Source organism: Hippoglossus hippoglossus, chromosome 14 (assembly GCF_009819705.1).
Source record: "Hippoglossus hippoglossus isolate fHipHip1 chromosome 14, fHipHip1.pri, whole genome shotgun sequence".
Classification (NCBI taxonomy): Eukaryota; Metazoa; Chordata; class Actinopteri; order Pleuronectiformes; family Pleuronectidae; genus Hippoglossus; species Hippoglossus hippoglossus.
The window spans coordinates 10,799,979-10,822,771 of record NC_047164.1 but is presented as its reverse complement, the minus strand read 5'-3'; the positions used below and the strand labels follow the sequence as shown (position 1 = coordinate 10,822,771).

Below are 22,793 nucleotides of genomic sequence, written 5' to 3'. Positions count from 1 at the left end.
TTCGTTATTGAGTATAACTTTTTATACTAGTATCGTATCGAAGTCAAAAATGTTGGCATTGTGTCAACCTAAAGATGGCGACACAGCACAGTCATTTTTCTCTGTCGTTTTGTGGCTCTTGTAGTACTTCACTATACTATACATATACTACTATATAATGTACTACAACAAAAACTTTGAAAATCTTTAGAAAACCATTGAGGAACTGACTGTGGTAACCTTCTGATAAATTCTCTGTCTATTAATCGACCAATTGTGAAACTGAAAAAAACAACAGAAGTAAAAAATGATGTTACAAAACACCAATATAAAGTTTTTCAGCCGGGTTAACATTACAAATTGAATATCTTATACATCAATACTGCACTCTAATGCTGCACTGGCTGTTGGATCAATGAGCCTTGATGAAAAAGCTCACAAAGTACTGACTTACTGTTTGTGTTTTCCTATTTTCTAAGTTGATAAAATAAAAACTGTGTATTGACATTTGAAGATAGACTTAGTGTTTAATATCTGTTTGCTGCATCCGTTACTTTTTGAAAGAACACCCCGCCTACACATTCTTTCTACTTTTACAGACATCAGTTTTGTGGAGATTTTGCCCCCTTCCTTGACTGAGAACAACTTTTGGGCCAAGACCTTTATGTAACTTTGGACGTCCATGTCTTTCAGGTCTGTAGGCAGGATAGTGGCTCCTGGCATTAGGTATGTGTAGTGGACTCAGATGCACTTCAAGAGGCGATGGACCGTTTGACGCTGCTAATTTTAGCCATTTGGAGTTTGCCATGTTTGCTTTAATTCATTGCCAAGAGCCAGAATACATCTAATATCCTCTGCATGTACTTGAGCCAATCTAAACTTGCACACCACTTTTTAAAATATTGAATAAGTACAAAATCTGTCACTGTGTATTAGGATCATAACATTACAGCTAATGCATCATCCTCCAGGCCTCCTGCCACTGAAGCCCTACCTGGTCGGAGAGCAGGCTGCCACTCTTGTCCCCGTGCTGGGCACCCAGTGCCCACTGGCTCAGCATGTCGTCAGCGGTGATCTGAACCGACTGGGCGAGCCAGCTGTCGAACAAAGAGTTGTCCAGGGGGAAGGACTTTGACAAACCTGAGGAAAGGGTGAGGGACAGGAGCAGGGAGGGAGGAGGATTCGGGGGGGAGGAGATGGGACGATATCAAGGAAAAGAGAGAGAGGGAGTGGTGATGTCAGACAGGTGAGAGATGGGATGGAAATGGTGGGGATGAAGGGAAGGGAGACAGAGGGAGACAAGAGGGAGAAAGACAAAGCAGATAGGTGAGCGGAGCAGCACATTTTTCATAAATTATTAATAAACAAAGAAAAAAGTTGCTCTAAAAGTGTGAGTGACATTGAAGGGAACTGTCTTAAAGAATAAAGAGCATACATAGAACAAGAGCCCCAAGGTAACACTTGATATCCCTCGATTCTGTTGAGTCAGGTTCACTTCACTCTGTCAGTTCAGTCAACAGAGGTACTTTATCTCAAATAGGAATAATTATTCTAAGACTTTCTTTTCTTTTAAATAACTTAAACACATGTCACTGAAAGTGGATCACTTTAACAGAAAAATTAAAAAAGTAAATCCATCTTTACTGATGAATAAAACCTGCTCGGAACATTTGAAGGTAATTGGCGCTGTATCTGTAATATTAGTAGTCGTTTCTGTTATCTCACAATAAGTAGAATAAATATGTAACTTAACATTTCAAAACTCTTGAAACACATTTTGTGATCATGTTAACCTGAATGAGGTCAGACAAGTGGCGTGTTCCAACCTTAGTCACATTAGTCTGACACGTATACATCTTATTCGCATTAAAACTATTGGAGTTCTCAGGGTATTTTTGCAACATTGACATCTTCACATCATAATCAGACTATACTCTGTCACATGTAAAAGGGAATACTTTTAGAAACTCATGTAAACGAATATTAAATAAGGTCAATAGCTGGAAGATAGCAGTCCATGTTGTCAGTGATATGTGTGTCTGAATGAGCTCCAAATCCAAACATGTAGGTTTCATCAATAATGAAAATATATATTAAAGTCGTTTTGCAGCAGAGAGCTTGTTTGTTTCCTTTGTACAGGACTGTAACAGCCTGGGACTGAGAGCTGTGCAAGTGTGAGTTCAGTATGTGTGTGTGTGTGTGAGTTCAGTATGTGTGTGTGTGTGTGTGTGTGTGTGTGTGTGTGTGTGTGTGTGTGTGTGTGTGTGTGTGGGAGGCTGACGACAAAGCTCCCTGCTTTTAAATGTATTTGTGTGTAATTAGGAGGTTTTCATGGGTCCTTTTGTATCATTGTGGGCAGTAAAAGTGCTTCCAAAGCGCTGTGAGTAGGTCTGTGACATTTTAGTCTTTCTCACCCTGACACACACAAACGCACACAACAACAATGCAGTAATCTGCAACCTGGGGAGAACACAGAATGTGGGGGTGGGATCCGTCAGTTTATACACTTCTTCTCCCCTGTTACCAGGGAAGAGGGTGCCCACATTTTGTCTTCCCAGTTGTTCACTCAGATCTTTACATTATCTAATACTTAGATGTATGTATATATATTTTTTTCGGTTAGAGGTGGTTCACATGAGTGAATATCCTGTATACAGTCCACTTTTTGAATATTTCTGAAACCCTTTTAAATTCATTGAAGTTTAGCTTTGGAGAAATTAAACTAAAAATGAAATTATTAAATGAAAAACAGATTAAACGGTTGATATACATGTTTTGCACATTGCAGACTGCTGATAAAAAGAAAGGCCATTAAAAAGATAACTTGCAAATTTGGACCAACTCCTGAAAGTGAACCGTCTACCGGTGCCCAACCTAAACGATCGGCTGTTTGCCCTGAATCATGAGGGTGACGATCTGTGCACTCTGTGTAAATTTGCTATAAATAGCCACGTAACAACCAGCAACGGACACACAACTGAGTGTGTGGAAGTATGTGTGTCTTCACTTTAGCCTCTGACTGAACTCAACACTCAGCAGAAACTCTAGATATTCACTTGCCCCCCGAAGAATTTGAGTCTGTTTGCATCTTTGCAATGACTTTGCATTCGATTGCAACAACCTGCTAGTTTACAATGTTTGATTACTTTATAAATGAAACTCTGGATAGATGATTGATTTGATAAGAGTCTGTGCTTGTAGTTACAGAGGATGTTCACGCAAAGTGGGATGATAACAGCTCTCTTATTTCTATGAAAAACTAACGCTCACAACAACACAAACACATTGAAAATATTCAGTAGGTGTGTAGATAAAGAGCAACCGATGTGTCCTAAGTTCAGATAAATTACAGACAGTAAAGTAAAATGTTCCTTGTTGGTAAAGCAGCAGGCAAAAGTTAATCATGATGTCTGTCATATGGAAAAATAATGACATTTAGTTTTCGTATTTAGCCAGAAACAATCATTAAACTCTGCATGAGAACACTACACGACTGTCATATCCTCTGAGGAACAACTGCCTCATAGCTCCTTATAAACATGAATAAAATGTCAATGATGTTGACAAAAGACTTCACACAAACACACGACTAAGTGTGCGCACATATTTTTGAGGTCCAAGCCTCGTTCTCTCTTTTTTCCCCTCCCCTGTCTTTCCAGCCACGACATAATAAATCTTCACAGCCTGTAATAATCTGCCAAGCAGGACGGCAGGAGGCTGCTGGGGTGGCTGTAACACCAGCTATCCACCGCGCGCACGCGCACACACACACACACGCACACACACGCCGTTGTCTTTTCCATGACGCAGCATGTCTCTGCAGGAGTCAGGAAAGCTCCGAGGGAGGGAATAGGTGACGGAGGGGAAAAAAAAAGATGGAGGAAGTGTGAAGAAAACAGGAGGTTGATAGAAGAGAGGAGAGAGTAAGCAGAGTTCAGAGAGAGGACCTACACCCTACAACACGCTACTGTGTAGTCTGTTCATATTCTGTCCCATATTATACTTCCTAATATGGTTGATATCTGGGAAAAACACAGGAAATACAACTTTTTTCCCCCACATCCCAGATTAAAAAGCATTCTGGTGTCACTGCTGCTGCTTCCTCGGTTTATTACCAAGGGTTGCACTGCAGCAAAATGGGTTTTTATTAGTTTTATGATTAGCTAACGTCTATTTTTTCCCCCTCATTCCCCGATTTTATGCAGTTTCAGCTCGTCCATCCTTCTATTATCTACCCTGATTATCCTGTTTAGGGTCACAGGGGGAGCTGGAGCAAATCCCAGCTGACATTGGGCGAGAGGTGGGGTACATCCTGGACAGGTCACCAGCATATCTCAGAGCTAACATATAGAGACAAACAAGTTTTACCATGAATAACAGAATATATAACTGTGCTAATACTAATGGTCTGGCTTGTACACTGGCGGGGTTCACCGTGGTAGCGTATTTTAATAAACAGAGAAAAACAACCATTCACACCTGACCAAACCAGGACTTGAATGGGAAACCTCCGTGTCAACCACTGCACCTTTCGGAATATGCTACTGTTAATTTATACAATAGCTAGTCCCAAAAAGTTGTGAGAGGCAATAACTCTCTGCCTGTCAATGTGATTTTTTGATAATGTTTTCCAGTGAAAAGTAAAATGCAACATCCAAAAACACTCAATCATGCCCATTAGACTGGATTACATTTCTTAACTGAATTTAGTTATGGATCTCAGTTGTGAGGATGGAACTCCTCAGTGACTATGAAGATTTCAAATTCCCTCTTCCAATCACCACTGGCATATGGGTCTCACTAATAAACAGTGGGGATAGGGGACAGTGCATCTGAGGAGGAGTTCTGCTACATGTCTGTCTTCTTGATCCCAGAACACTGAGAGGAAGACAAAGCCCTGGGAGACAGGACCAGACCCGACAGAGAACAGATGGCCCAACACACACACACACACACACACACACTGAGACTGTGAGATTTGAACACATACAGCATGCGAAGACAAACATACAAATGAAACAAATATATTATGCACACACATATATACACGTACACAACAGACACATGGCACGCAAACAAAGTGAAGCACATACACAGAGGGGCTTGTTTCTCATGGAAAAACTATGTGAAAGATTATTTCCAAACATCTATTCTACATCTAGATGCAGCCTCCATCCCTCAGCAGTCAGGCTGAAAGACTGAAAGAGATCTAGAGAGGAAGAAAGACGGAAGGATAAACAGAGAGAGGCAGTGATATAACACAGAGCGCGAGATGAAAAAGAGACTGATTCACTGTGAAAAACAGACGAGGTGGAAACTTAGATAAATAGAGAAGTAGAGGGAGATCATATCAGAGCAGGGGGAAAGTGAGGCAGAGGGAAACTATGCTCCTGTCCTCTGTTGTTATCTGTGTTTATTGATCATATTCACTTTGACAGGAAAGTACTGTTGGCTCTGTGCTGCTCAGTTCTGGTTAAATAAGGAAATGAGACAGCCCTGCGTCATGGCTTTGTGTGTGTGTGTGTGTGTGTGTTGTGCGTGCGCGCATGTGTGCGTGTTTGTATAAATTTGTGTGGGTGGGTGAGAAGCTGAAAACATCTATGCAGATTGTATCTTGCACGTAAGATGCAAATGCACATGATGATGGACAATATTCTATATACTCTCGTTCATATAACAGTTCATTATATAAACTCTTTATCAAAACTGATATGATAGAATAAAGTAAAAGATATTTCAAATTTTAAGACTTGGTTATCAACGTCACTCCTGTTGGCTAAAGTAACATTCTACTATTTTACTGGGAACACACTGAGCACTGATCAGGGTCCCAACAGGTTTTAGAAATACCAGAACATACAGAAGAGTCCAGGTTGAAATAAGGCTAAACTGGGTGTAATAGTGAATTGTTTTTAAATGTGTTACATATAATCTATCAGTTCAATGACAATATTTCAGTGTTTTTCCTCTAATTTGAGACCAATTTTAAGCCCCAAAACTTTAAATAACTAAACAATTTGTTATGTTTTACTGTGAAGGAAGTAAAAATAAAAATCTTAAATGTCCATTACTGTAATTAAAAAATGTGGAGTGAATGGTCGACAGATATTCAGATATGTTGAACATAACAGCTATAAAAGTGTAATTACATAAAATGTAACATTTGATTTAGGTTGTGTACATGTAATGTTGACAGAACTGAACTAAAAGGAGTTAATCTTCAGTGAAATTGACCGTCTGGGCTCATCGGATCCAGCAGCTTATTAGTTTTTAAGACAAAGGTGCAGTATTTCGTGAGTATTTTGTGCAACATAGGGCTGGGCGATATGGAAAAAAATCTTATCACGATAATTTTTTTCACATCAGTTGATATCGATATACATCGCGTTATAAATCAAATAACCAGAAAATAACTTTTTTATGTACAAACGTTTTTTCTTATGCACAAAACAGATTTGACTTGCCCGTACATTTATCCTGTGCCACTGCACTTTACTAATAACATTTCATACAAACCACTACAGGGAAAAGGTGTATATAATGTACATACACAGCATATTAAAATAAAATAAATTTATATTTAAAAAACGTTATTCTATTGCCTTTTTTGTATTTCTTTATTCTCTTGTCGATCTCATTCTGCTGCGCCTGCTGCTGTAACAACTGAATTTCCCCGGTGTGTGGATCAATAAAGTTTGATCTTATCTTAAATCAGCTCCACTGAGGCGCATTACTCCGCTGGTCAACAAGTGACTCTGCTCCTGTGATGTTTTCTAATCACTCACACTTATGACTGATCTATATAAAAACCTGCTGAATTCATATTTATGTTCCTGGATAAACTGGGCATCGCTTCTTCTGCAAAATAGAAGTTAAGACACAGCGCTGTGTTGTAATCTGCGGGAGGAAACTTCTCTTCTGTCTGCAGGAGTGTGTGTCTGCTCGTCTCTGTCCCTCTTCACAGAACTGATAATCCCATGGGATATTCACCTTCTAGTCCCATATTCTAAAATAATTATTAATCGATGATGTCGGATCATGACTCCGGATAGTTCCGGTCACTTTAACCCTGATGTCCTGACTGTGTGCGTCACGTTACGTCTCGTGTTGTGTAGCAGGTTTAAACATGTGTCTCATAAACTCTAGAGCGAATCAAACAAACACAAAGTCAGTCCTGCACGTGTCCTAATAACTTGTGATCAGTGCTGGTGTAGATTGTTAAAGTGTAAAGTGAGAGCAGGTCAGAGGGGGAGTGAGGAGGAAGCGGACTCCCACAGGAGACTCTAACACAGTACGACTGGAACTTTAATGTGCTTTACTTTAAAAAAAGCCAAACTACAAAGTGCTACATGTAAGTGCAATGTATAAGTACAACTAACTTTTTTTCTTTTCAACATCAGAGTTGACAATGATTATTAGATCATCATCTTCTTAACCAAGATGTAGTCGGAAGAGATGCGTTTTAAGCCTGAGGTGGAAGATGTGTAGACTTTCTGCTCTCCTGATGTCAATGGGGAGCTCGTTCCACCATTTGGGAGCCAGGACAGCAAACACTTGGGATTTTGTTGAGTGGCTAGGTGTCCCTCGCAGTGAGGGAGCAAGAAGCCGATTGGCAGATGCAGAGCGGAGTGGACGGGCTGGGGTGTAAGGTTTTTAACCATGTCCTGGATGTAGACTGGACCGGATCCGTTTACAGCACGGTACGCAAGTACTAGTGTTTTGAAACGGATGCGGGCAGCTACTGGTAACCAGTGAAGGGAGCGGAAGAGCGGAGTAGTGTGAGTGAACTTAGGTAGGTTAAAGACCAGTCGAGCTGCTGCATTCTGGATGAGCTGCAGAGGTCGGATGGCACTAGCCAGGAGGGAGTTGCAATACACTAGGTGTGAGATAACCAGAGCCTGAACCAGAACTTGTGCCGCCTCTTGAGTGAGAAGGGGACGTATTCTCCTGATGTTGTGCACCATGTTTCTACACGATCGGGTTGTTGCAGCAATGTTGGCGATAAGGGAGAGTTGACTGTCGAGTGTCACACCCACGTTCCTAGCAGTCTGGACGGGGGCTACCACGGAGTTGTCGATGGTGATAGTAAGGTCATGGGTGGGAGAGCTCTTCCCTGGAAGGAAATGTAGCTTGGTCTTGTCAAGGTTGGTTTTTAAGTGGTGTGTGAACATCCACTGAGAGATGTCAGTCAGACAAGCAGAGATTCGTGCTGCTACCTGTGTTTCAGATTGGGGAAAAGAGAGCATTAGTTGGGTGTCATCTGCGTGGCTGTGGTCGGAAAAGCCACGTGAGTGAATAACAGACCCGAGAGAGTTGGCGTAAAGGGAAAAAAGGAGGGGACCCAGGATGGAAGCTTGAGGGAACCCAGTAGTGAGGAGACAAGGTTCTGACACAGATCCTCTCCAAGTTACTGGTAGGTACGGCCTTTGAGGTAGGATGTGAGCAGGGAGAGTGCTGAGCCTGAGACACCCAGAATCTGAAGGGAGGAAACAAGGATCTGGTGGTTCACCGTGTCAAACGCAGCAGAAAGGACGAGAAGGATAACCACAGAGGAGAGAGAGGCTGCTCTAGCAGTGTGAAGTTGCTCAGTGACAGCAAGGAGTGCAGTCTAAGTTGAGTGGCCTGCCTTATTAGCACTGTGGATAAAGATTTTAAGAATAGAGGGTTTTCTCCACCGCTGGAGTCATAATGTTAGAAAGGGTCCAACATAATTGTCCGATTGTGAGTTTCCCAAAGATTGACATCTGTAATAACCAACATGAATGATTGCTTGAACTGCTGAGGTCTTATCACAGTAGCGTACACAACATGATTTCCCCTTCATAAAGGAGTTTCTTCCACTGCCTATTTCTCTAAGCTCGAGGCCACAGCTAACACAAAAAGCCCAAAATCCAAGTGCAAGTGGATTATATGTTTTAGAAATATTAACAATAGAGTGCATTAGTCGTATACAGTTTCCACCAAAATATTCTATTCCTCAACGTGAGAGCCCACTTAGTTATCGCCAGAGCGGCTCCAGGTTTCATGCTTTGATGACAGCGGGACGTCTTTGTTGGGTGATTTTAAAGCTTGGAGCTACGTTCTGTCATGTTCGTTTTCTGAGATCACAGAAAGGCAGAAAGAAAGCTCTTCACTTTTCACGTGTTGCTTTAAAGCTGCTTTTACTGGTGGAGGTATCTCACATGTATATTTAATGCTTCTCATGTGTCTTGTTGTGAGTTGTATGTTTATAAGTCATTGGTGTCGCAACTCCCCATCACTCATAAACAAATTGTCTTTTTCTATTTCAGCTGCGGACAAGGGGAGAATTCACCTTAAAGTGTCAAAATACTATAAATGTCATCTATCATCCAGGTGGTTTTACTCATACAAGAACTCGGAGGAATTTCAATTAATCATCACAACTATTTTTCATTCAGACTCTGATATTAGTCATGTAAACTAATAGTGTAGCAGAATGTCATCACAGGACTATTCATAACTTATTAGCTCTAGATACATATAAACAAGTGTTGTATAAGACTACAAATCCACCCACTTCACGTCCTACATATTGAAGCTATTCACAGCGGAGGGGTTTGTTTTTAGAGGAAGCCTGAAGATATGGAGGACTTTGTTTTTCATTGTATTTGCCTACGCAAACATACAGTATATCACAACTTCTGCAACTGCAACAACAACTGCATTTCTTCGCTGTGGAACAACTTCATAATTTGCATGTTCCTATAATTGTTTTTCTCACAATAACAAAAACAAGTAAAGTTTTTAGGTTTTTTCATCTTAAATTAGGCATTTAACGTTTTACTGGCAGCACAAGTCCTGCCTTTCAGTATTTAAACATTTATATATTTAATAAATGGTTAATAACTGACTATGATGTAGTTGTAAGCTGTTTAATGTATTTGTCAGCAACTATAACTCCTCGCATGAGAGGAAGGATAATTGAGAATGACAATATATTAAATCACAGTTTAACCACTAACAGTGTGACACAAACCATTTATCGATGTTCGTATTATGCAGGATCCCATTATCCCGAGGAGCACCACCATTGATTCGATCTTTTTTTAATCAATCACTTCATACATGTAGTTTTCACCTTCTTCCAATGGCTTTGAATGATTATGTAATTCTGGCAGGAGAAGGAGGAAACACTGTGTTTGATTGTGACAGTTTGCCCTGGTTGTGCCACGACCCACAAAACTACAGCTCATCAAGCTGTCACTGCTTTGCTGTCCCATGAAGCAGCTGCATGAAAAACAAATAAACTGAGGATGTGCTTAGGATGTCACGGAATATGACTTTAATGGCAAATGCGGACACGTCAAAGTGCCAACTTTAAAAAAAAAAAAAAGCCCTTCTACCTAAGTGAATACAGATGAAGAGGTAAATAGATGGACACAAACATCAGTCCAGACATTTCCCGTCCTGCTAACGCGAACCTGGATCCTTGCCTGAGAAAATAGTTACTCATAACCTTCTTCAGACCGAAAATGTCACAGCTGCTAAAATAAACCTCTCACTGCTTAGTGATGGACAAACTGCCTCAGAGCAGTAAGTCTTTGTGACTTTTATAAGGATGTCTGTGCACTGAAATGTTAATTTGCACCTCAATAGTCAAGGCAGTTGGCTTGTCTCATGCTGACAACTTAAAAGCTGCAGATTAAATCCCCACGGAGACAGTGTCTGTCCATCAGCAGTCCATCAAGTGTCCTGGAGCGAGACATCAAGCCTTTATCTGTTCGTTCACCTCAGCTTAGTGTCGGCTAAATGGCTGCAAATTGTCAATGTTGCAAAAAAATATCTACTTACACATGATCTGCAGGCTTAATCTCCTTTTGATATCTGTCGCCTGAGCATCACATGAAGCCGTCACTATTGGTGGTTGGGTAATGAATCACCTGCAGACAACGTTTATCAGCCGTCCTCACTGATGATGATAGGCAGTGACAGGTCTCCTTCTTCCTTAATCCATGGGTGACTCTCTCCCACTAGTTCATTAATAATCCAGATCAACACCAACAGGTTTTATAAAAAGATACAGTACTGGTGTACTGCATGCCCTGTTGTTCAAAATGTTCAGCCATATTGAACCATGACTGACACTAAACCACGCGTACTGAGTAGAGGCATTTTGGATTTGGCACCATGGATGGGAAAACCTTTAGGGGTGAGTGTGAGGCTGTTGACTGATTTTGTAAAATGCAGCTGCCTCAAATCAACACTAAGATGACAAAAAAGTCCCCTTTCTGATCCTTTCTGATTCCCAACCGAACGAGGCAGCAGAAGATGTCAAGACACAATCACAATTTAGGATTTGCCAACATGGGCTACGTTGGAGGTTTGAAGGAATTGACGTACTTACATCAGTGGTTGCAAGGAGTCCCAATGTGGATAGAGTAGATTTTGTAATTCTAGAGAAGAACCCAAGAACTAAACAGATGTGCAGCATCGTGCTTTTATGTTATTTCACACAATAACCAGCTTTCATTCTCTGTGATTTAGAGCAAGGGTGTGCTGAGACTTTGACTGAGGATGACTTTGCAAGATGCGTTACCTGCAATTAGAGATAGTTTACCTTCTTTCTAGAGTTGTTCTGATGACATTTTTCTCTTCCCAATACCAATTCAAACAGCTGGACTTTGCGCATCTGCCGATTCCGAGAAACTAATCCGATACTAGGGTGTTTTAAAAAATGGTAACGCATGGAAGTGATGATTTTTGTCATTGTTTGACACTGAAGGTCCACGTCACTGTATCAGAGGCATTTCTGATGCTGGTATCATTAACATTTATAGTTTTTTCAACGTGTTTCATGTTGTCATCACTCATAACAATCTCCACTGGCTAGGACATTTGCAAGCAATCATAAAAAGTTAATCAAAGCTCTTGTGGTCCCTATGAAGCTGCTGAAGTCAGGGTGTAGTTCCATTTTTATATTACACAGGAGCATGAATGAAGCCTGAGTTGTCTTTCATTCATGTGCTACTTGAAACTGACAGGTCCAATGTGCATGTTGTAGGGCACTAAATACAACAGAGCCCATCAACTTCATCAGCAGCCCCACCACTTTGTTACAACACCTTTAAAATGAGCCAGTACCGTACTTTACACTGTACGACCATAACTTCTGTTGTAGCTCTCAGGAGGATGTTCCGCAGTTCCAGCACTGTGATTTATTTATTACAGAAACGCTGAGGGAAGGTCAGCGTGATTTACTGGGATGACATTTTTATATTATCCAGTCTCACTGTATCTTCTCCCTCACTTTTATGTCCTCTCTGTCAGTCTCTTCCGCCATGGTGCACTGCCAACAGATTGATGTATCACACCAGACCTGCTGGGCTGAGCTGCAGTCAGCTCCTATTAAAAGAGGCAACGCACACTTACACGTGTCTTAGAGCAGTAAACAAAATGATATGAGTGTACTGTGATGAAACACATCAAGGCTGGTGTGGATATTGACACGGCAGATGGCAGGACGCTCCCTCGACAGCAACAATTCGTACATCGCAACACACTAGTTCTTCCCCCTGAGCCCCTTGCCCACTTTTATCGTGGGTGGATTTAGGTTACATCCATACTACTATATTTTTGATTGAGCATTTTCAAACTAAAACGAGCTCTGTTCACACGAGAGTTTGGGCTTTGTATCAGTTTCAATCCCTGTCCATACCAACACGCCCGAAAAAGCACATCAAGTGACCGCTCACGTACACCGGGAATGCACGTGCCAGTATAAATAGGAGGGCATGTGCGTCCCATGGGAATTGCTGCAGATTGCTTGAATAATAGGATTTGCATGTCTCCTACACATGTAAGCATGTGTCATTGTAAAATGCAGAATTTAACAGCACAACAGCTGTTAGCAAAGACAACAGGGTCAGAAATGTAACTGATGAGTATCCCTGCGTTCTACGCTGGTAGTCAAGGCTAATGCCGGTTGTCTTCATCTGGAGGGGGGGGTCATGTGATAGTAGCCTGATGAATCAGCGGAGAGTACGTTTTGACCAAAAAGACCCAATCAGCATGCAGTTGTGAGTGTCAAATGAATGTGTAGTTGTATGGATGTAGCATTATAGGCTCCCAGCTGGTTTTACCCTTGCATCTGACAGCGGCTCTGCTGTGATCAACACACAGGTAATGTATGACAACATTGATGATGGATGCATTAAGTTGATAAAAAAAGAAAAAGTAATACAACATTGTGGAAGGTCTGTCGAAAAATATCATTTGCTAAAGTTGCAGCGCTCTTGGTGCATCAATGTTTTATCTAAGTTTCCAGAAATCAAAATGATGTAATACCCTGAGATTTCCAACTTTAATAATGTGTTAGTTGTTTGATCATTACATTTGGTCTATGAAGTAGATTGTATATCACATTAATTATTGGTGCATGCTCTCATAAGGACACACTAACAAACACATATTTGCAGCCAATGAAGTGCATTTGATCAGCTTGGAAACTCTGCAGCGCACACACACACACACACACACACACACACACACACACACACACACACACACACACACACACACACACACACACACACACACACACACACACACACACACACACAGTGTACCTAGCTCTTTAAGCAGTGAGCCGTTTTCTGACTTCCATCTCTCCTTTTTCTTCTCAGGACTACTCTTCTTCCTCTCCTTCCCTTTCTCCTTCACTCCATTCTGCTTCCTCTTTTCTCCTTTCTGGGCTTTCTCTGCAGGGAGACACAGAACATGGGCTCGGGTTAAGGATTTAGTGGATTTATTCAATTTGAGATTGTTTAGCTGGAAAAGTGTCACTGAGCCTGTGACACTGCTTCCATTTGTGGTAAATTTTAGTAGAAAAAGTAGCAGACAATGAATGTTAAGAGTCGGGGAAATATAATGCAGAAAAGATACATGTTAATCAGTTACTGAAAGTTTTTCAGATTAGATTTTAAGAGACCAGCCATTGTATTGACTGGACCTGTGGGGTTTTGTTTTCCCCAAGTCTCTAATAAGGTGGTGTTGTTGTTTGTGACTCTGCGTGCGACAGAGTTGAGGATGTTTTTGCAGCTGCTGACGTCTGGAGGGCTGGTGGTGTTGGTGGTGGGCTGTTTTTGAAGTGCTGGTGGGCTTACTGGAAGTGTGTCAGACAGGAGAGGAATGCAGGAAGAGGGTGGGAGTCGGTGTGGGTGTGTGCGTGTGTGATGTATGGAGAGAGTGCTGGTGTAGCCCCTCACGCTTGATGTGTACCAATGTGTAGAATGTGTGTTTGGACATGCCTGTGTGTGTGTGTGTGTGTGTGTGTGTGTGTGTGTGTGTGTGTGTGTGTGTGTGTGTGTGTGTGTGTGTTTTGTAAATGCTTGCATACCCAAAGCTTCATTGCTTCCACCCAATATTCCCCATTCTCTCCTTGCCTCACTTTAAAAGCCCACAGGGGTTTCCCACAGTGTTTCTGGTGATAAAGTTGACACTGGGCTTGGTTCTGTTCCTAGTTACAAAAATAAATCTATGGATTCTAAAATTCTCAAATAAATAAAAGACTATTGTGTCGTTCTCTAGAAAGGTTCCTCACAAGTTTTACTTTTAAAATAAATGTAAAAACATGAATCACATGTGAGTTTTCCCATGACGACAGAGGTTAAACTTGGAAAAATATCCAAGGTCGTCACATCTGTGCCTCCAGAGGAAATTAGTTTTATATTCTCAGGAAGCAAAAGGAAGACACACAATAACAAACAAACCACAACAACTGATATCAGTACAGCAGAAAACTTGGTGTGTAAACATCCTGGGCTCCCTTGAGGAAAAAAAAGACAAAAATAACGAGTAATGTGTTAATATTCAAACAACTAAAGAGCCTGTAAGCCACGGTGTTCAGTCACAGCCTCCCGTGGTTTCAGATTCACATCATCTTCCCTGAAACCTGAAGCATCACAGCAGATCTTTAACAGATTATTAGCAGATCGTTCTTCTTCTTTTTCTTTGCCTGGTCGGGTTGACACGTTTTTCTCTTGGGAGCATCGAGATTTTCTGAATCCAAGTCAATTATTGGACTGTTTGTTGCTGCAGAGTACGAGAGAAATAACTCTCTTACAGCTGTTTCTCCTCACAAACTGTCATAGCAGGTTCAAAGAGAAGAGTGTTGAACCCAACTAAGAAAACTGCAAGTCTATAACACATTCCTTTATAATGATGAAATTCAAGAAGTTAAAACTAGTAATTAAAACAGTAGAGACAACGATGACCACTAATGAGGGTAAACAAGTTGTAGAATGTTCAGATTTACAATGTTGCACCAATGAGCACTGGGTCAACACGGTTCACTCTGACAACTGTGAGGGACCATGAAATAAAATGTGAAAATATAGGAATAATAGGTAGAAATGGTCTCACCAATACAACTTCATTGCTTTGCAAAATATCAAATACCAAGTAAATTAGTTTTAAATAGAAAATGTTGAAATAAATGAACTGATTTATAAATTCCTAATGTCAACAATCAAACAGATGTGAATTGTTTTTTATTCTGTAAAGGGTTACAGTTTATTCTTATATTATTATCATGAATAAAACATAGATGACACATGGGGTTCCTTGTTATGAGGTGTTGCATGTTCTGGTCTCTCTCTTAATAAAAATCTTACACTCTAGTCCACCTTTCAGGCATTTAAGCCCGGTGCTCCGGATTTTCAACCCTGAACCGATTTAAAAAATGTGGGAGACCACAGATGACAGATTTAAAAGATTTATATTGTAATCGTCAGAACGCACACACTAGACCATTTGGCTGGAACGTAAGATCACACACTTGCCGTTTGTAGGAAACGATTTCACAGTGGTGATTCAGGAGACCTGGGATGTCATCAGCTAGCTGCACTTGCATGTGTTCTGTTTTGCAGCGAAAAACAAAAAGAGGGAAAAAAAATATGGGTGAGGTCATGGCTGAGAAGGCGGAATGAGCTTTGGCAGCGTGAGATGGAGGTGAGTTTGAAATGCATGTGTAATGTCCTGGTCAGCTAACTCTTATTGGCAATATGGGTTTGCTCAGTATTCCGTCAGGGCCGACATGTTCGGTAGTTACGATTTGAGACCGGGGAGGCTCTGACACAACCAGTAGCATTTAGGTTATATTGTAGACTCCTCACACTTCAGGATTATTTGGGCAGATAATCTGCTCCCACTGGCCTCTAATCGGGAACGCCTCCGCGATAGTCGGAAGGGGCGAGTTGGGTCAAAAATTGGCCCGGTTATCCTTAAGTGTGAACGAGCCCTTAGAAAAGAAATAAATATCACAACACTGTCTAACACACTCTGAGATCAAGAAAGAAACCATTGTGCTCACATGTTGTGTATATCAGCCTTAGGGTGTGTGAGCACGCTGACACACACTGTATGACATGTAACAGAGCCCTGCGGCGCGCCCCCCCCCCCCCCCCATCCCCCCTGCTGAGAGCTCCACTCCAGGAGGCCTCGCTCTCTCCCTCCAGCTGGGAGTATGGCAGGTAACACAACAGACTGCGATATGTACACATGATGAAAGACAAAACGGAACAATACTGAATACAGAATAATTCAGTCCTCTATACTTGTCTTACAATAAACTCAACTAAATTTGACCACCACTGTCAGCCACTAATGATAATGAATTAGTCATGTTTTTGAAAAGCAATATTTTAGAGAATCAGAGGCTAATGAAAGTCAAAAATTACCATTGATTTATTATAATTGAATAATTTGAAATGTCTCGAATATCAACATTAACACGTTACAGATACAATTATTTGTTATAATGTTTTATCCAAAAGTACAGATCTGGAAGATATTGAGTTTACAAGGATAAAAAAAAAAAACAAGATAATAAAAAATACTTCAAACACTGATCATCAAAATAGTTGCTTATTAATGTTCATTCAATCCACCAATCAATACTCAACTAATCGTTTTGGCTATAAATTCAATACCCTTATCTTTATGGCATGATTCTACCGACGGACAAAATAAAAGTCATTATTACTCAACTCTGCATTTAACAGACACAAACACGTCTGCACACACAGACAGACACAGCATGCAAGAAATGCTGCAGTCACACTCCACTGACTCACATATAAAGCACAGTGATGATCTCACCCTGTGTCTCTCATTCCGTGACATGGGAAGCTCTCATTGTTGGGATGTCTCGTCGTAACAGTCTCCTGCTGTTTACACAAACACAGAGTTCTGCCTACACGGCTAACTAACTCTCCTGCTGCTGTTTGTCATGTTCATGGATGTGTAAGTCAGTGTGTGTGTGTGTGTGTGTGTGTGTGTGTGTGTGTGTGTGTGTGTGTGTATCTCACAACAGTCACAGTTGACTTGGATGATCTGACACCTGCAGTGATAGTTTGGCACGGCGGTTGTGCTTTGAGCTTCATGGTAACACGTCTTAGTTTAGGATTCTGGCAAACATACATTTACTGATCGGCACCAAACACAAATTACAGGTATACAGCTGATGGAAATGTCATAAATATTACTAGTATGTGATTATAAACATTTAGTATTGGATGATTTCAAAATTTGACCTGGTGATGGTGCGAGACACAAAACCAGAAGATCACCACTTATAACAATGCAACCTGAGGTGGACATTAATGTCTGCACCATTGACTGTAAATAAAGATGGAAGATGCCTCTCAACCACACGTTGTACAAAAATTAAGCTAAATCATCGCTATCCACAAACATGAAGGAGGCAGGGTTTATGACCTGTACTGCAGCCAGCCACCAGGGGGCCATCGAGGTAGTCTTCTTCACCGTCTATGGTCTGTACCCACTATCAGAGAAATATGCTCAACAATTTTTTGAATATGATACTCAAAATCATTTTGTCATGATCATTAAGAAGATAACTTAGGAGGTTAACGACAGCATCAAATGTCAGTACAATAGTTTGTGCCAAAGTATGGGGTATAAATTGCAGGAAGTCAGGGGAATCACCAAAGTCAGTAGGATTAATCCTCTGGGACCATGAATATCAGTACAAAATGTCATCTTGACTCAAAGACTTATCCAAAGCAATGGGCCAACTGACAGACCAACATTGCTGTGCTGAGCTGTTAACATGGCTTGAAAGAATAAAAATATTTTATTTAGCTTACAGCGAAAATCTATGGCTCTGTGCGCGTCTGTCTGAGAGTGTGTGTGTGTGTGTGTGTGTGTGTGTGTGTGTGTGTGTGTGTGTGTGTGTGTGGGTATGTTGGTCAGTACAAAGAATGCCAACACTGGGTGTGTGTGGCTGTCACAGCCAGCAGTAGGCTGTCCTCATGCTTGCTTTAGCATGGAGGAGCGGGGCATGCATGAATGAAGCTGAGAGAGACCAGAGAGAGATTTCACACTGTGTGTTTGTGTGTGTTTGTGTGTGTGTGTGTGTGTGTGTGTGTGTGTGTGTGTGTGTGTGTGTGTGTGTCTGTGAGAGTGAAGAAAAGAGTGTGAATTAGTTAGGACGACAATACTTGCTGTTTAGAAAGAAAAGCAGAGAGAAAAGCTTTTTGCGTCTGCCGTTTATTTATTTTGTCCTACAAAACTTTCCATTTTTGCTCGGAGACATTCAAAAGGCATTCAAAAGGTCTGACAGGTTCTGTGCGATGCCTCCATTCCAGAAATAAAATGTAAGGTGAAGTGCAAGAATAAACACGGAGGGAACATTATGGGGACCGGCAGGGCGCACGCATGCTGATTGGGAAGATAAAATGAGATGGAATAACGTGTAAAAAGTGAGGAAGAATTGAATTTCCAGCTCCATGCCAGATCATCTCCTGGCTGAGGAGGAGGAGACTGAGAAATGTCTTCTTGTAAAAAGTTATGTGGAGTGAAAATTACTAGTGGGACAAATATGCACTGAACACAGATGTGGGTGTAACTCACTTGACACTAAAGCAGGAAAACAAGTTTAGTTTGTTAGAAGGGAACGACTGAATATGAAAAATAAGATTTTATTTACGGCCAGGATTCACTCACCCGCAGATGCAAGCGTTTGTTTTTAGCACAAGGGAGTTTCCTGTGTGCCGTTCGATTCTCCTTTTGCTTGTGAATGTCAGAATCTAATCAATAGACAAAGTGGAGGCTGGTTTTACCAAAAAAAGATCTGTAACCCTTTTGACAACAGGAACCCAGAAACCTTTTTTATGAACTTGGGTATTTTGTCTGTATTTCACCCAGAAGAACAAGGATCTAAATTTGGTTCCTGGGTAATTCTGGTGCCTTCGGTCTCAATTTCTGAGCCTGAACTTTCATTCAAACATCACAGCTGTGCAGCAGTAAATTCAAAAAGAACACTATGACTACTCATTTTAACACACTGAATAGAAGAGGGATTTGATGCAGCTTTGTTTGCACTGATCAAGGTCTCTACAAAATGATCTCAGTAAAGATTACATATGAAATGCAAAATACTTGCATAACCATTTCCCTCCTTTAACAACTTTTAAAATCTGTTTTATTTTAGTGTTTCATTGTCAGCTTTTTAAACATCTGTTCTGTCTAATTATTTTACTGCACTAACCTGTATGAAAGTTAAAGTTCGATTGATTGATTTGGTTTTGCAAGTCACATAATTGGTATAATGGTGATTAAAACCAGGGATTTTAATTGACTGCAGTAAAAACCTTCATATCTGGAAAAGTCAACGGTCTCTAAATCAAAATAATAACTAAAAACCTATTTTGATTTCGTTGTGAAGCAGCAAGGGATCTTGGGAGTCTACCTGATGTGACTCAGGCGCAAATCACGTTCATGGATTAAAGTTTTATTAGCTAACTGGCTAACGGTGTGTTTTTCCTTTTTCCTACTTCGTTTACCCAGTCAGTTAAAGCAGAGATGGGTAAAGCGGATTTTGATGAAGAATCCTTACATATTATATATTTAACACGTCCTGATGTGATGGTGTTTGAACAGGTTTCAAGTTTGAACACTTGGCTTTTTCATTGCCGAAAACTATCCAATCTGCCCGAGACTTGAAGTGTGAACGGAGGCTTACTTCCTGGTACTGTGTTGCTGAAACGTGAACTACAGGGTGACTTCAGTGAATCCTTAATGAAGTCTGACATGTAGTGTTAGTGTGAAGGTGGCAGGAGTATTGCATGACAGTATTAAACTTTTTCATAAAGGAGGATTTTGAAGAGCGCACCAGACACTTCCCTCTCTTTTTCCAATTTACTTTTATGGCTTTTGCTGAAATTGTGGAGGCCATTAACGCCAGGGGATCTTTGAGGGAACTCCCAGAGGGACGCCTTCCTCGCACAGCTCCCGCATTGTAATTTCTTCCTTTTTTTATCTTTTGACAGGAGGACCATATTTTCCTCTGATCATTTTTCAACATATTCCCCATTCCCCCCCCCCCCCCCCCCCCTAATCTGATCTTGTTCTTTTCAATGTTCTACAGCTCAGAAAAGGAGGAAAACTAAGTCTTTGGGTTTTCAAGGACGCCTGCAGGCTCTGCTTGAACATGTGGAAGCTTTCCCCTTGCAGGTTGTAATCTCAGCACAAATCCAACTATCAGCAGTGGAAACCTTTTTAAACACATTTTTGTCAGATCTTTGCTTTTTCCCTCTTTGGGCTTTACATTCTGCCGCTGCCTTTCTCTCCAACTCTGCAATATTATCCCTCCCTCCAAACCTCCTTCCCTTTCTAGTATAAAAGGCGCAACAGCACCGGGGGATTCATCTTTTTGAAGTGTGTGATTAATTTCCCCTCTTTCTAGGAGTGCTGAACTGCACGGTGTGTATGTGTGTGTGTCTGTGTGTGTGTAGTCACTGTGTCCCATTTCTTACCTGAGCTCATTAGTGCAATGTGAAAAAGGTTTTTTCTCTCTCCTTCTGTCTTGTCCTCCCTCTCTCCACCCTCTCTTCTGTCCTTTCACACTCACATTCTCCTTTCTCTCTCATCATCCAATCTGTATTTTATCCTATCCCCTTCTTGCCCCATCCTCCTCCTCCTCCATCCTTATTTTCTCTGTCTTCCTCACACACCTGTACACGCACTCAAACGCGCACACACACACACACAACTTTGTAAGAGTAGTTTAGAGAGGCCAATACGATCCGCCAACACCAACCACTGTCAACTTGTCACATTTCCGATTTAGCTAGATTGTAAATGTTGTGCAATTCCTGCATAACAATGACACTGAGTGTGTGTGTGTGTGTGTGTGTGTGTGGTTGTGTTTCTTTTGCTTTCAATAGAAATCCTGTTTCTAAAGTCTAAAGCCAAAATCATGACTTTCAAAAAAATTCTGATACATCTCTATAAATGTCTATACACAGGTGTGTATGAATACAATTTCAGTTAAGAATGAGCGATGCTTCCTACGAGAAAACTGACAAGCTGAAGAGAAATCGATCAAGTGCCTGTTTTTCCGGTATCAAAAACAAACCAACACCAAATGAATTAACAACAAAAAATTCACTCTAAGATCTGAATGTGATAATGATAAAGAAGAAATTCCTGTTATCTTAAGGTTTATTGCTTCATAAACATTAACTTTACGTATACACAGTAGAAACATTATAAGAGGACCTGTTCAGCCAAAGTGCCTTTAAATAAGTCTTTAAATAAGCTTTTACCAACCCTTGGTATTTAAATAATCACTGTATAAAATAAACTATACAATAATTCCTGTTAATTGAATTAATGTACCCAAGAATTTAATTCACGTATCAATTATTATTAATGACGACACTTTCTTTTAAATCACAATATAGATTTTTTTGCTTAAGCTAAAACCAAGTTTATTTTTTTTGTATTTTAGGTGTGAAGACTTGTTATAAATGTTTTTTTTCATTTTGTTTCTTTATGTAAAATTATTTTCAGATCCTGTCTTGTTGATGTTTTGAATCACTGTATTGAGTTTTTACTTCAGTAGTTTACTTTGGTGGACTTGCAGCATCATGTAGCTCCTCTGGCTCCATGTGAGACCACAGGGATAAGAACCTGTCTCCCTGTCCGCCTCGCTGGTAACACGCTAACATTCTCAAAGCATGACGAGAGCAGCCCCTGACATGACAGACAGGCCGATAAACAGGAAGGGCGGACGGGCCGACTGGCAGATGGAGTGTGGAACATGACAGATGAAGTGCCGTGAGAGACAGACAGGCGGACAGAGGTTAGTGGTTTTTGTTTAAGTTGGGTTAGAGGAGAGACGTGTGTTTTCCACATGGAAACAAGTCCACAGAGACGTGTGGGGAGGAAGCATAGTGCTGCTGATGGAGGGAATAGGCTCAGTGTGTCAACCAGTGCAGGTTTATAAAAATCTGATTTTACTATCGTGAAGCTTTTATCTGATGGCTGGCAATTTTTTTTAATGTTTTTAATATTTGTCCTTTAGAAGGAGGGCTATTGTGGCTAAATACAAGTTATCTGAATACAAATTGGTCTGTGGTTCAGTCTTAAAATCTAAACTTTACACAATGTTGTTACATTTGGTGTCAGTGCAGTGTCACATGGTATCACACAATCAGTTTGTGTGGCCAACATAAGTCAAACTAACACAACTGATGAACTGATTTAAACATCGGTGTCGTATGAGACAACCAAGGAGAGGAAAAGAGAGGGAAATGTAAGCGTTGAAGGAAACCATTAATGTTGTTGATTTCTGGTTTTGCTGGTCCATTCCACTGTAGGCGTTAAATCGATTGTATTTTTCGCAAAGTGGCTAAACCACCATTTTTCATTATGACAGGTTTTGGTAAATTAAAAAGTAGCCGACAATATGACAATTTTCTTCACAAAAGGCACTAATGGTGTCTGATGAGCCATGCACAATTTAATATAGAGTCAGGGCAAGCAGT

The 22,793-nt window shown here is 40.8% G+C and overlaps 1 protein-coding gene across 2 annotated transcripts in view; it reads right to left on the bottom strand.

Moving 5' to 3' along the window:
• jade2 (jade family PHD finger 2) overlaps positions 1–22,793 on the bottom strand; it is a 162,436-nt gene that overhangs the window by 2,845 nt on the left and 136,798 nt on the right. Inside the window, exons 12-13 of one of the 2 annotated variants that reach the window (XM_034606899.1) lie at positions 13,566–13,697; positions 974–1,119 (exon numbers count right to left, since the gene is read on the bottom strand). In XM_034606899.1, the coding sequence (XP_034462790.1) occupies positions 974–1,119; positions 13,566–13,697 (278 nt within the window). The remainder of the gene's footprint in view (positions 1–973; positions 1,120–13,565; positions 13,698–22,793) is intronic. The other variant, XM_034606900.1, reaches the window with a different exon arrangement.